The sequence below is a fragment of the Carcharodon carcharias genome, chromosome 9, assembly GCF_017639515.1.
Source record: "Carcharodon carcharias isolate sCarCar2 chromosome 9, sCarCar2.pri, whole genome shotgun sequence".
Lineage (NCBI taxonomy): Eukaryota > Metazoa > Chordata > Chondrichthyes > Lamniformes > Lamnidae > Carcharodon > Carcharodon carcharias.
Genome location: NC_054475.1, coordinates 19,977,158 through 19,991,013, shown reverse-complemented (window position 1 = coordinate 19,991,013; position 13,856 = coordinate 19,977,158). Strand labels below are relative to the sequence as shown.

At 44.6% G+C, this 13,856-nt stretch overlaps 1 protein-coding gene across 2 annotated transcripts in view; it reads left to right on the top strand.

The window, feature by feature from the left end:
• Positions 1-6,484: 6,484 nt before the first annotated feature.
• strip1 (striatin interacting protein 1) overlaps positions 6,485-13,856 on the top strand; it is a 127,145-nt gene continuing 119,773 nt past the window's right edge. For both annotated transcript variants that reach the window (XM_041196357.1, XM_041196358.1), the window contains exon 1: positions 6,485-6,677. In XM_041196357.1, the coding sequence (XP_041052291.1) occupies positions 6,492-6,677 (186 nt within the window). In that variant the 5' untranslated portion in view covers positions 6,485-6,491. The remainder of the gene's footprint in view (positions 6,678-13,856) is intronic.

Sequence of the window (13,856 nt, the reverse complement as noted above, 5' to 3'; positions counted from 1 at the left end):
CATGTTGGGAAACATCTTCAAGAACTGTATTTTTCTTTAAAAATTTGGAAGGATATTGCATTATTTGGACATTTTTTTAAATAATAGGTCGGAAGTCCACTTTGGACTGTGAACAAGCATGCCTTTTCCAAGAAATCATCTGACCAGCATGGCACTTGAGCGGGAGAGCTATTTGCTATTTGAACTGCAATCGCTTTAATTGATGGGAAAAAAAATGTTTTAAAGGCAAAGGCCTGGTGATTTACTGGAAATCACCTGACAGAGGAATTTTTTGTTTTGAGCTTGCTTTTTTGAACTCAGTTGGGAATGAGCTGAGAAGCTGGCCAGCTCGCGCTCTCTTTGCCTTGCTTGAAATAGAGTGGTTATCAGTATCCGGCTAGGAATCCTCATTTCAGTGGAAGTTGGCTGTCTTTGGAAACTCGAGAGGCTGAGATGAGAATGATTGATCTGGCTCTATTTTTCTCCACGTCGAATCTCCATTGGTGAGAACCTCCAGGCACCTACTGGAACTAGTGATCTGTCTTCATAAGAGGCGGTTCCAGATCAACAGTGTTGAAACCCTGAAAACTTTATCCTTTGTTTTATAAAGTATTTTCTTCAACTGCCCATCTCTGCAGAGACCCTACCTGCTTGTCCTTTGTTTGTTTGTGTGTGAGTGTGTGGGCTGGGGAATTCCAGATTAAAAATTACGTGTTAACCCATTCTTGCAACTTGTTTAAAAAAGTTTTGTTTTATAATAAATCAATCATTCTGAGAAGATTGAAAGAAGCCTGGTTAAAGCCTTTTTTATTCTGGGTCCAACAGTAGTGAAGGTAAATCATTGGCCATTTTGGTAAGTGAGTTAAACATTTAAGCTAATGATGCGACCTGTGGAGTAATGCGGCTAGATAAACTGTAAACTTCCAGTCGTAAGAGCAGCAAAGGCATCATGGCAAACCTACAAAAAACAAAAGCTATTAGCGAATTCCCAACCCCACCTTCCATTCCAGATCTCCTGAAATTCCTGAGCATGGTGAACTAGATGGTGAAATTTCTGCCCAGCCTGGTGCAGGTCGCCGAACCCTTGTGACACCTTCTCAAAAAAGGCTAGGCATGGTGCTGGGAAGCACACCAGGAGCAAGTGTTTGACCACATCAAAGCCATGCTGCACTCATCCAATATCCAGGCTCATTATGACCCATCCCTGCCCATACTATAGCAGCGGATGCCTCTTCCACAGGCCTAGGGACAGTTTAATTTTATTGATTCATGGGATGTGGGCTTCACTGGCTGAGCCAGCATTTATTGCCTATCCTTAGTTGCCCTTGAGAAGGTGGTAGTAAGCTGTCTTCTCTAATCGCTGCAGTCCATGAGGTGTAGGGACACCTACAGTGCAGTTAGGGAGGGAGTTCCAGGATTTTGACCCATCAACAGTGAAGGAACGTCGATATATTTCCAAGTCAGGATGGTGAGTGATTTGGAGGGGAACTTCCAGATGGTGGTGTTCCCATCTATCTGCTGCCCTTGTCCTTCTAGATGGTAGTGGCCGTGGGTTTAGAAGGTGCTGTCAAAGGACCCTTGGTGAATTCCTGCAGCGCATCTTGTAAATGGTACACACTGCTGCTACTGTGCGTCAGTGGTGGAGGAAGTGAATGTTTGTGAGTGTGATGCCAATCATGTGGTCTGCTTTGTCCTGGATGGTGTCAAGCTTCTTGACTGTTGTGGGAGCTGCACTCATCCAGGCAAGTGGGAAGTATTCCATTACACTCCTGACTTGTGCCTTGTAAATGGTGGACAGGCTTTGGGAGTCAGGAGGTGAGTTATTCGCCACATGATTCCTAGCCTCTGACCTGCTCTTGTAGCCACAGTATTTATATGGTTAGTCCAGGACCTCATCCCCTTTCTTACCTAGGTCATTGGCACCAATGTGGACCACAACCTCTAGCTGATCACCCTCCTCCAGAAGAATGTCCTGCAGCCACTCTGTGACACTCTTGGCCCTGGCACCTAGGAGGCAACATACCATCCTGGAGTCATGTCTATGGCTACAGAAACGTCTTACTGTGCCCCTAACTAATGAATCCCTTATTACTACTGCTATTCCCCTCTTGTTCCCCCCTCCTGTACAGCTCAGCCATCTGTGGTACCACAAGCTTGGCCCTGATGGCATTCTTCTGAGGAACCAATGCCCTCAGCAGTATCTGAAATAGAAAACCAGGGTTTTACTTGTACCTTGTAGATGGTGGGCAAGCTTTGAGGAGTTAGGAGGTGAGTTACTTGTTGCAGGAGTCCTAGCCTCTGACCTGCTTTTGCAGCCACAGTGTTTATATAATAATCTCAGGGTTACCACCTGAGTCGCGGGCAAACTGGCAAAGGGTAAATAATGTCAAGGAGTTAAATGCATGGCTCAAAGAGGGGAATGGGCTTCAGTTCATGGGGCACTGGCACCTGTACTGGGGTAGAAGAGAGCTGTTCTGGTGGGACAGGTTTCACTTGAACCGTGCTGGAATCAGTGTAGCAGCTAATCGAATAACTGTAGAGAGGGCTTTAATCTAAATAGAGGGTGGGAGGGTTCTAGAGAGGGGATACGTATGCTTACAAAGCAAAAGGATATGGCAGCATTGCAGGGCAGCTATTTAAGTAATGATACCCAGAGTGTGACAGGAAAGGGCAGAATGTGCAAACATTAAAAAAAACAGCAGCAAATAGGGTCAAAGGGGGGAAAATGGTAAAAATGCAAAATTAATGGCTCTTACACCTAATTAATGCACTTAGTATTCGGAATAAAATAAATCAATTAACGGCGCCAATAGAGGTTAATGGGTATGACCATATAGCCATTACAGAGATGTGGTTACAAGGAGATCAAAGATGGAAACTAATTATTCAGGAGTATGTGATTTTTCAAAAGGGCAGGCAGGAAGGAAAGTGTGGTGTGGTAGCTTTGTTAGTACGAGATGGAATAAATACGATAGCAAGAAATTAATCTTGAATTGGAAGTTGTAGAATCCATATGGGCGGAGGTAAGAAATAACAAGGGGAAAACAACACTGGTGGGAGTAGTCTTACAGACCCCCTAACAGCAGCTATACTGTAGTACAGAGAATAAATCAGGAGATAATGAGGGTATGTAAAAAAGGCAGTATATTAATCATGGGTGACTTTAATCTTCATGTAGCTTGGGAAAATCAAATTGGCAGAGGGACTAAATAGAGGGGGGGGTGCACAGGGTAGAGTACTGGTCAGGGGATATGTAGGGTTATAAAGCAAAAGGATATGGCAGCCTTCCAGGGCAGCTATTTAGGTAATGATACCCAGAATGTGACAGGAAGGAGCAGATGCACAAACATAAAAAACAGCAGCAAATAGGGTCAAAGGGGGAAAAATGGTAAAAAGGCAAAATTAATGGCTCTTTACTTAAATGCACATAGTATTGAGAACAAAATAAATGAATTAACGGCACAAATAAAGGTTAATGGGTATGATCTTAAAGCCATTACGGCTATGTGGTCACAAGGAGCTCAAAGCTGCAACCTAAATATTCGGGGTTATGTGACTTTTCAAAAGGACAAGCAGGAAGGAAAGGGTAGTGGGGTAGCTTTGTTAGTACGAGATGGAATAAGTATGATTGCAAGAAAGGACCTTGGATCGGAAGATGTAGAATCCAGATGGGTGGAGGTAAGAAGTAACAAGGGGAAGAAGACACTGGTGGGAGTAGTCTATAGGCCGCTGAACTGTAGCTATACTGTAGTACAGAGAATAAATCAGGAGATAATGAGGGCATGTAAAAAAGGCATTACATTAATCATGGGTGACTTTAATCTTCATGTAGATTGGGGAAATCAAATTGGCAGAGGTAGCTACGAGCAAGAATACATAGTGTGTATTCAGGACAGTTTCCTAGACCAATATGTTGAGGATCCAACCAGGGATCAGGCTATTTTGGATCTGATAATGTGTAATGAGGCACATTTAATAAATGATCTCAGAGTAAAAGATACCCGAGGAAACACTGACCATAATATGGTCAAATTTAGCATTCAGTTTGCGAGTGAAAAACTTGGGTCAGAACCAACTGTGCTAAACTTAAGTAAGGGTGATTACAAAGAAATGAGGGCAGAGTTGGCTGGAGTGGACTGGGACAGGATTTTTGCAGAAAAGATGGTTGATGAACAATGGCAGATGTTTAAGAAAATAGTTGATGACTCACAACAAAGATATATCCCAGTGAGGAAGAAGGATTCAAGGAAGGGCATAAACCAACCATGGTTAACCAAGGAGGTTAAGGGTAGTATCAAATGAAAAGAAAAGACATACAATGTGGCAAAGATTAGTGGTAAGCCAGAGGATTAGGAAAGTTTTAAAAACCAACAAAAGATGACCAAAAAATAATAAAGAGGGAGAAAATAAACTTTGAGGGTAAAGTAGCAAGTAATATAAAATTGGACAGCAAGAGCTTCTTCAAATATATTAAAAGGAAGAGAGAGAGAGAGATCAAAATGAACACAGGCCCCTTACAAAATGAGGCTGGGGAAATAATAACAGGGAACCAAGAAATGGCAGAGGAGTTGAATAAATATTTTGCTTCAGTCTTCACGGTAGCAGACACTAATAGCATTCCAATACTAAATAATCAAGGGCAAAAGAGTGGGGAGGAAGTAAAAACAATAACTATCATTAGGGAAAAAGTACTGGGGAAACTAATGGTGCTAAAGGCCGATACGTCCCCTGAACCTGATGGGTTGCATCCTAGGATATTAAAGGAAGTAGCTGCAGAGATAGTGGATGTACTGGTAGTAATCTTCCAAGAATCCTTAGATTCTGGAAAAGTCCCAGAGGATTGGAAAACTACCAAAATTTCCAAAACACGTTTGATAAGGTACTGCACGTAAGGCTACTTAATAAGATAAGAGCCCATGGTGTTGGGGACAGTATATTAGCATGGATAGAAGATTGGCTAACTAATAGAGGACAGAGAGCTGGGATGAGAGGGGTATTTTCAGGATGTCAACCTGTAGCTAGTGGAGTGCCACAAGGATCAGTGCTGGGGCCACAATTGTTTACAATATATATTAATGACTTAGATGAGGGAAGTGAATGTACTATCCCCAAATTGTGGATGATACAAAAATAGGCGGGAAGACAAGTGGTGAGGGTGAGACAAGGAGTCTACAGAGGGATATAGACAGGTTATGTGAGTGGGTAAAAAAGTGGCAGATGGAATATAATATGGGAAAGTGTGAGGGTATGCACTTTGGCAGGAAAAATAGAGGAGCTGAATTTTATTTAAATGGAGAAGGACTTCAGAAAGCTGCAGCACAGAGGAGTTTGGCAGTCCTTGTGCATGAATCCCAAAAAGCTAACAAACAAGTTCAACAGGTAATAGGGAAGGCAAATGGAATGTTGGTTTTTATTTCAAAGGGAATAGAGCATAAAAATAGGGAAGTCTTGCTAAAATAATACAAGGCACTGGTTAGACTATACCTAGAATACTGTGAACAATTTTGGTCCCCTTATCTAAGTAAAGATATACTGGCATTGGAGGCTGTCCGGAGAAGGTTCACTAGGTTGATTCCGGGTACAGAGGGGTTTTCTTATGAGAGGTTGAGTAGGTTGGGCTTGTACTCAGAGTTTAGAAGAATGAGAGATGACCTTATTGAAACACATAAGATTCTCAGGAGGCTCGACAGGGTAGATGCTGAGAGGTTGTTTCCCCTTGTAGGAGAGTCTAGGACCAAAGGGCATAATCTCAGAGTAAGGGGTCACCCATTTAATACAGAGATGAGGAGGAATTTCTTCACTCAGAGGGTGGTTAATCTGAGGAATTCTTTATCGCAGAGGGCAGTTCCAGAAACTGGGTCGTTAAGTATATTCAAGTTGGAGGTAGACAGATTTTTAATCACTAAGGGAATCAAGGGCAATGGGGAAAAGGCAGGAAGGTGGAGTTGAGGATTATCAGATCAGCCATGATCTCATTGAATGGCGGAGCAGACTGGAGGAGCCGAATGGCGTACTCAAGCTCCTACATCTTATGGCCCTATAGTCTTAACACTTTGAGTACAATATGACATCTTCAGATCTCTTGGAATATGTCTAGCTAGAATTGGCATATGTGCCTTGGAGCTGAATGAGGATATCAGCCTAGACTTCTTTTCCAGTCCATATGGGCATCTAGAATTCTTTATATTTTTATTTCCTTTTAAATCAGAGTATATTCGTGATACTTTTGATGTTGAACCTTACTTGCAGGAGAGCAATATAGATGATTTACAGAACAGTAATAACATGTCGAGAAAGGTAAACGAGGTTTGCCAATCCGCCATGCTGGGAAGGGTAAACCGGGCTGCCGCTCCGCCATGTTGGGAAGGGTAAACCGGGCTGCCTCTTCGCCATGTTGGGAAGGGTAAGCCGGGCTGCCTCTCCGCCATGCTGGGAAGGGTAAGGCGGGCTGTCTTCTCCTGAAGTCCCGTGAGAACAAAGTAATTGGACGGAGCTCGCGAGAAGAGGCAGCGATGGAGTCGGGCGGTGGGGTGGAGAGCGGAGCGGCGCCGGGACCCGGAACCGGAGCAGGAGCCGGAGCCGGAGCGGCGCCTGCGGCCGGCACAGCCACTGGCGTTCCCGTCAACAACAGCTTCGGCAAACCCAGGGCCTTACCCAAGGGCCGTGAGTTTTTCAGAAATCAGCGGAAAGATTCGGAGGTGAGAGGGCCGGGATTGTGGGAGGAGGAGAATGGGCGGTGCGGGACAGGGGTGTTTCCCCTCCTTTGGGGGTGAAGGGTGCGTTTCCCCTCCTTTGGGGGTGGGGGTGAAGGGTGCGTTTCCCCTCCTTTGGGGGTGGGGGTGAAGGATGTGTTTCCCCTCTTTTGGGGGTGGGGGTGAAGGGTGTGTTTCCCCTCCTTTGAGGGGGGGGGGGTGAAGGGTGCGTTTCCCTTCCTTTGGGGGTGAAGGGTGCGTTTCCCCTCCTTTGGGGTGGGCTGATGAAGGGTGCGTTTCCCCTCCTTTGGGGTGGGCTGATGAAGGGTGCGTTTCCCCTCCTTTGGGGGTGGGGTGGGGGTGAAGAGTGCGTTTCCCCTCCTTTGGGGGTGGGCTGATGAAGGGTGGAGTGGGGGTGAAGGGTGCGTTTCCCCTCCTTTGGGGGTGGGGATGAAGGGTGTGTTTCCCCTCCTTTGGGGGTGGGGTGTGGGTGAAGGGTGTGGTTTCTCTCTTGAGAGGTGTCGGATGGGGTGTGTGTCCACCCTGGGGGTGGGTGGGGGGGTGGTGGCGTTTGCAGACCATTGGACTTTCGAGTACATATCCCTAATTAATGGGCTTGGACTTTGTGCCTTTTAAAGTAGCATTTAATGTTTCTTTACATTTATCATAGGGTTGGCAGTGGTGGCAGTACTGCTTCTGTGATCTTAGCTGCCAGTGTTGCATGTTCCAAGCTCATTGCTGATGGAGTGTTGTTCAGTGTAGGTCACTCAAAAGTATAGGAGATAGGGACAGGAATGAGTCGCATTAGAAATGAGTAACACTATGGTGAACAAGAGCAGACCAGGGTGAAGCGGGGTTTGGGGAAGACTGTGATTGTGGGAGAGGATGGGAAGGGAGTTATTGAGAGTCAGCTGGGGCACACCATGCTGTCAACCATGGTGCATCTGAAACAAAAGATAGCGATGGGAGAAAAGCAACAGAGAAGAGAGAACAACAACAGTCCGAAGCTTACTAAGTCTAAGCATAATACTATGACGCTAACAACTAAGGAACAAAGAACAAAGAAAAGTACAGCACAGGAACAGGCCCTTCGGCCCTCCAAGCCTGTGCCGATCATATTGCCCATTAACTCAAACATTTTGCACATCCGGTGTCCATATCCCTCTATTCCCATCCTATTCATGTATTTGTCAAGCTGCCTCTTAAACATCACTATCGTACCTGCTTCCACCACCACCTCGGGCAGCAAATTCCAGACACTCACTACCCTCTGCGTAAAAAAACTTGCCCTGCACATCTCCTCTATAGTTTTCTCCGCTCACCTTAAATCTACGTCCCCTAGAAATTGACTCTTGCACCCTGGGAAAAAGCTTATGACTATCTACTCTGCCCGTGCCACTCATAATTTTGTAAACTTCTATCATGTCGCCCCTCAATCTCCGTCGCTCTAGTGAGAACAGCTGAGAATTAGCTGGCATGAAAGAGGAGCTGAGGCCTGGGGCAGATCAGCCATGATCTTATTGAATGGTGGGTCAGGATTGAGGGTTGAATGGCCTACTCCTCCTATTTATTATGTTCTTATATACCTTGTATTAAAATAAAACATCCCAAGGCACTTTACAGGAGCATTACAAACAACCAAGAGATATTAGGTCAGATGATCAAAAGCTTGGTCAAAGAAGTAGGTTTTAAGGAGTGTCTCAAAGGAGGAAGTGGGGTTGGGAGGTGGACTGTAGGAGGGAATTCCAGGCCACCAGTTGTGGAGCAATTAAAATCTGGGATCCAACAGAGTCCAGTATTAGAGAAGTGCAGATATCTCTGATGGTTTTGGGGCTGGCGAACATTGAAGCCATGGAGAGATTTGAAAATAATTTTAAAATCAAGACCTGGCTTAAACGGGAGCAAATGTAGATCAGTGAGCTCAGCAGTGATAGGGGAAGAGGATCTGCGTGAGTTAGGACACAGCTGTAGCGGTTTGGGTGACCTTGAGTTTATGGAGGGTTGGATGTGGGAGACCAGACAGGAGTGCGTTGGAATAGTTTAGTGTAGAATTTAAGAGAAGGCATGAATGAAGGTTTCAGCGGCAGGTGAACTTAGACGGGTAAAGTCTTTAAAATATTGACCTGGTTATCAAAACAGAGTTAATGGAGAGCTAAGGCTGAGAAATTTACACTGGGAATTTCCTCAGGGGCCCTGCAAAGTGGCTGCTATACTTCTGGTGGAAGATAGACAAAAAAAAACACATAAGTGGGAAATAACTTTAAAATGTTCAACAAGTAAATGTGAAAGGTTGGATATGAGAGTGCTTTAATCCAAAAAGTCCAACACACTTTTTTTGATGAGGCAATGGGGAGAGTAGAAGAGGGTAATGCAGTTGATGTGGTGTACATAGACTTCTAAAGGCATTTGGTAAGTTGTTGCACACCAGACTTGTGAGCAAAGTTAGAGCTCATGGATTAAAGGGACAGTAGCAACATGGATCCTAATTGGTTGAGTAACCGGAAACAGAGAGTAGCTGTAGTGGTGATTGGTTGCTTCTCAGACTGGAGGAAGACTTAAAGTGGGATTCCCCAGGAGGTGATGTTAGGACTCCTACCTTTCATTGACCTTGACTTGGGTGTACATGGAATAATTTCAAAATTTGCAGATGACACTGTCACGACTCACTGGGGATAGTGCACTGTAATATCAAGCCCCATTGATCCCCGAGCTGCGACAAATGTGATAAGTTTGACCAAGCCACCAGATTGCCATAATTCTACCTAATTGTTTAATTTAGGTTAACAGAATACGAGCACCAGGTTTGTAAACTTAATAAGGAAATAACTGTTTATTGAACAAATTGTTTTTAACTAGTGGCAAAAGAAAGAAATATGAACTGCTAACTTCTAACACTATAACTTAAACTCTACCCCCTTCTTAAATCCCTACATACACACACACACACACACACACACGCACACACACATAAAAGACACACAAAAACATGAATTTTAAGGTTGGGGTAAAACAGTTCAATAGCATCAGTTCCTGAGTACAGGATTTGATGGGTTGATTTTGATCCATGTCTTTCAAATTCCTTTCTGTTTTTGTTGATGACACAAGGTGGTCTTCTAGCACTTCCAGTATTTAGTTCACTAGTTGAACACTTGCATTTCAATATCTCTAACAGTGATTTTTCCCCTTTGCCTCTTGACAGAAGTTTTCAGAGAGAAATAGTGCAGGTTATAGAGATGTGAGGAGAAAAAGCCAGCTAGCTGCTATTGTGGAATTACTGGAATCTTCCACAAACAGGAGAAAAAGGTTTTAGATCTTGTTCTTTTAAGGCTAGGAGCTATTCTGCACTGCTTATACACAAAACCTGGTCATTTGGTCAGGAGCCAATTAAAACATTGTTGCCAGGCAGCTCCTTGGTCCAGGACTCCTTTCTGGCACCATCCTGTCTTTCATGGCACACTCTGTTCCAGGACTGAAACATTGATATATTTCTCACCCTGTTGCAATGGACATGTCCCTCAAACTGCAGCCATTTTAATTCCAATCCACAGCCCAACGGAAAATAAAAATATATGTTCTTTGCAACAGCTGAACAGAAATAAAAAGAAATGTTCCTTACAATACAAAACTTGAAAATATTATACAATAAAAACAAAAATACCTGGAAAAACTCAGCAGGTCAGACAGCATCTTCGGAGAGGAATACGGTTAACGTTTCGAGTCCAAATGACTTCATCAGAGCTAAGGAAAAATAGAAAAGAGGTGAAATATAAGCTGGTTTAAGGGGGGGTAGGACAGGTAGAGCTGGATAGAGGGCCAGTGATAGGTGGAGTTTGCTAAAAGATGTTATAGACAAAAGGACAAAGAGGTGTTGACAGTGGTGATATTAGCTAAGAAATGTGTTAATGGGGACATTAAGGGTAGAAAGCAGGACGAACAAGGGACAGATAGCCCTACTGGGGATGGGGTGGGGGAGATTGAAATAGGTTAAAAATACTATAGCTGAGGAGGATAGTGTTAAGCTTCAAAAGGGTATAAACAAGTTGGTTGAATGCATGGATGAGTGACTGATGAACATGAATGAAGTGTCAAATGACTCATTTTGATGGAAAGAATGAGAGTTAATATAAAGTGAAAGGTACAATTCTAAAGGGGATACAGGAGCAGAGAAGCAGTATCAATGCACAAATTATGATAAACGTATGTAAAACCCTGGTTCGGCCTCAACTGGATTGTTGTGTCCTATTCTGGGCACCACACTTTTGGAATGATGTGAAGGTTTTAGGGTGCAGAAAAGATTCACAAGAATGGTTCCAGGGATGAGGAACTTCAGTTAGGTAGATTGATTTTTAAAAAAAAAATCATTCATGGGATGTGGGCTTCACTTGCTGAGCCAACTCTTATTGCCCACCCCTAGTTGCTCTTGAGAAGGTGGTGTGAGCTGCCTTGAATCACTGCAGTCCATGTGGTGTAGGTACACCCACAGTGCTGTTAGGAAGGGAGATCCAGGATTTTGACCCAGCGACAATGAAGGAATGGCGATATATTTCCAAGTCAGGATGGTGAGTGACTTGGAGGGGAACTTCCAGGTGGTGGTGTTCCCATCTATCTGCTGCCCTTGTCGTTCTAGATGGCAGTGGTCATGGGTTGGAAAGTGCTGTAAGGAGCCTTGTTGAATTCCTGCAGTGCATCTTGTAGATGGTACACACTGTTGCTAATGTGCGTCAGTGGGGGAGGGAGTAAATGTTTGTTTGTGGATGTGATGTCAATTAAGTGGGCTGCTTTGTCCTGGATGGTGTCAAGCTTCTTGAGTGTTGTGGGAGCTGCACTCATCCAGGCAAGTGGGGAGTATCCCATCACACTCCGGTCCTGTGCCTTGTGGTCAGGCTTTGGGGAATCAGGAGGTGGTTACCCATCGCAGGATTCCTAGCCTCTGACCTGCACTTGTAGCCACAGTATTTATATCGCAAGTCTAATTCAATTTTTGGTCAATGATAACCCTCAGGATGTTGATAATGGAGGATTCAGTGATGGTAATGCCATTGAACATCAAGGAGTGATGGTTAGATTCTTTCTTGTTAGAGATGGTCATTGCCTGGCACTTGTGTGGCGTGAATGTTGCTTGCCAGTTGTCAGCCCAAGCCTGGATATTGTCCAAGTCTTGCTGCATTTAGACATGGACAGCTTCAGTATCTGAGGAGTCGCGAATGGTGCTGATCATTATGCAATCACCAGTGAACATCCCCACTTCCGACCTTATGATGGGAAGAAGGTCATTGATGAAGCAGCTGAAGATGGTTGGGCTGAGGACACTACCCTGAGTGACTCTTGCAGTGATGTCCTGAAGCTGAGATGGCTGACTTCCAACAACCACAACCACCTTCCTTTATGCTAGGCACAATTTCAACCAGCAGAGAGTTTTCCCCCTGATTCCCATTGACTCCAGTTTTGCTCGTGCTTGTTGATGCCATATTCGGTCAAATGTGCTCATGATGTCAAGGGTAGTCACTCTCACCTCACCTCGGGATTTTAGCTCTTTTGTGCATGTTTGAACCAAAGCTGTAATGAGGTCAGGAGCTGAGTGGCCCTGGTGCAACCCAAACTGGTCGTCAGTAAGCAGGTTATTGCTGAGCAAGTGCCACTTGATAGCACAGTTGATGACCCCTTCCATTACTTTACTAATGATCGAGAGTAGACTGATGAGGCAGTAATTGGCTGGGCCTCTTGTTTGTGTACAGGACACACTTGGGGGCAATTTTCCACAGAGCCACTTAGGTGCCAGTGTTGTAGCTGTACTGAAACAGCTTGGCGGGGGGCGTGGCGAGTTCTGGAGCCTAATTTTTCAGTACTTTAGCCGGAATATTGTCAGGGCCCATTGCCTTTGCAGCATCCAGTGCCTTCAGCTGTTTCTTCGTATCGCGTGGAGTGAATCAAATTGGCTGAAGATTGGCATCTGTGATGCTTGGGGACCTCCGAAGGAGGCTGAGATGGATCATCTGCTGGCTGAAAATTGTAGCAAATGCTTCAGCCTTATCTTTTGCACTGTTGTGCTGGGCTTCCCCCATCATTGAGGACAGGTGATATTTTTGGAGCCTTCCTTCCAGTGAGTTGTTTAACTATCCACTGCCATTTACGACTGGATGTGGCAGGACTGCATAGCTTTGGTCTAATCCTTTGGTTGTGGGATCGCTTAGCTCTGTCTATTACTTGCTGCTTATGCTGTTTGGCATGCAAGTGGTCCTGTGTTATAACTTCACCAGGTTGATACCTAATTTTTAGGTATGCCTGGTGCTGCTCTTGATCTGCCCTCCTGCATTCTCCATTGGAGAAGTTGGTACTGTTTTCCTTGGAGAATGGAAGTTTGACGTAAGATTTGATACAGGTATTCAAAATCATGAGAGATCTGGACAGAGAAACTGTTCCAGTTGGTGGAAGAATCAAGAACCAGAGGGCACCAATTTAAGGTGATGGACAAAAAAAACAATGGTGATGAAATTTTTTTATACAGCGAGTGGTTAGAATCTGGAATGCATTGCCTCAGACTATGTTGGAGACAGATTCAGTCTTGGCTTTCAAAAGAGAATTTGATCATCACCTGAAGAGGAGTTTGCAGGCTATGGGGGAAAGATGACAGAATGGCATTAAATCAATTGCTGTTAAGGAGAGCAGGCACAAACGATGGGGCCGAATGGCTGCCTCCTGTGCTGTAACTATTCTATGGTTATGAAATGATTAAAATCAGGGATTGGCAAGGGACCAGATTTAAGGAGTGGAGAGACCTTGGACTGTTGTAGGACAGGACGAGGTTACACAGGTAGTTGGGGGGGTGGGGTGGTTGGGGGGAGGTAGTTGGGGGAGTGGGGTGGGGGGGGAGGTGGGGGGGTGAGGTGGGGGGAGGTGGGGGAGAGGGGGTGGGGGAGGTAGGGGGGTGCGAGGCCATGGCGGGATTAGAAAATAAGACACACATCCACTTTATTGCTCCCATCCGCGACATCTGTCACCATCTCACAACTTAGTTTTTTCCTGACCAAACCTGACTGTGTTTCTTGCATTTTCTATTCTTTTTGTTATACATGCATGTATGATATTATATTTGAAGTTTAGAGGAATGGTACCTGGCAATCTAATAGCTTCATTATTTTTATTGTTTTTTATTATAAGATTGTGCAATATCTGCTGATTTTCTGT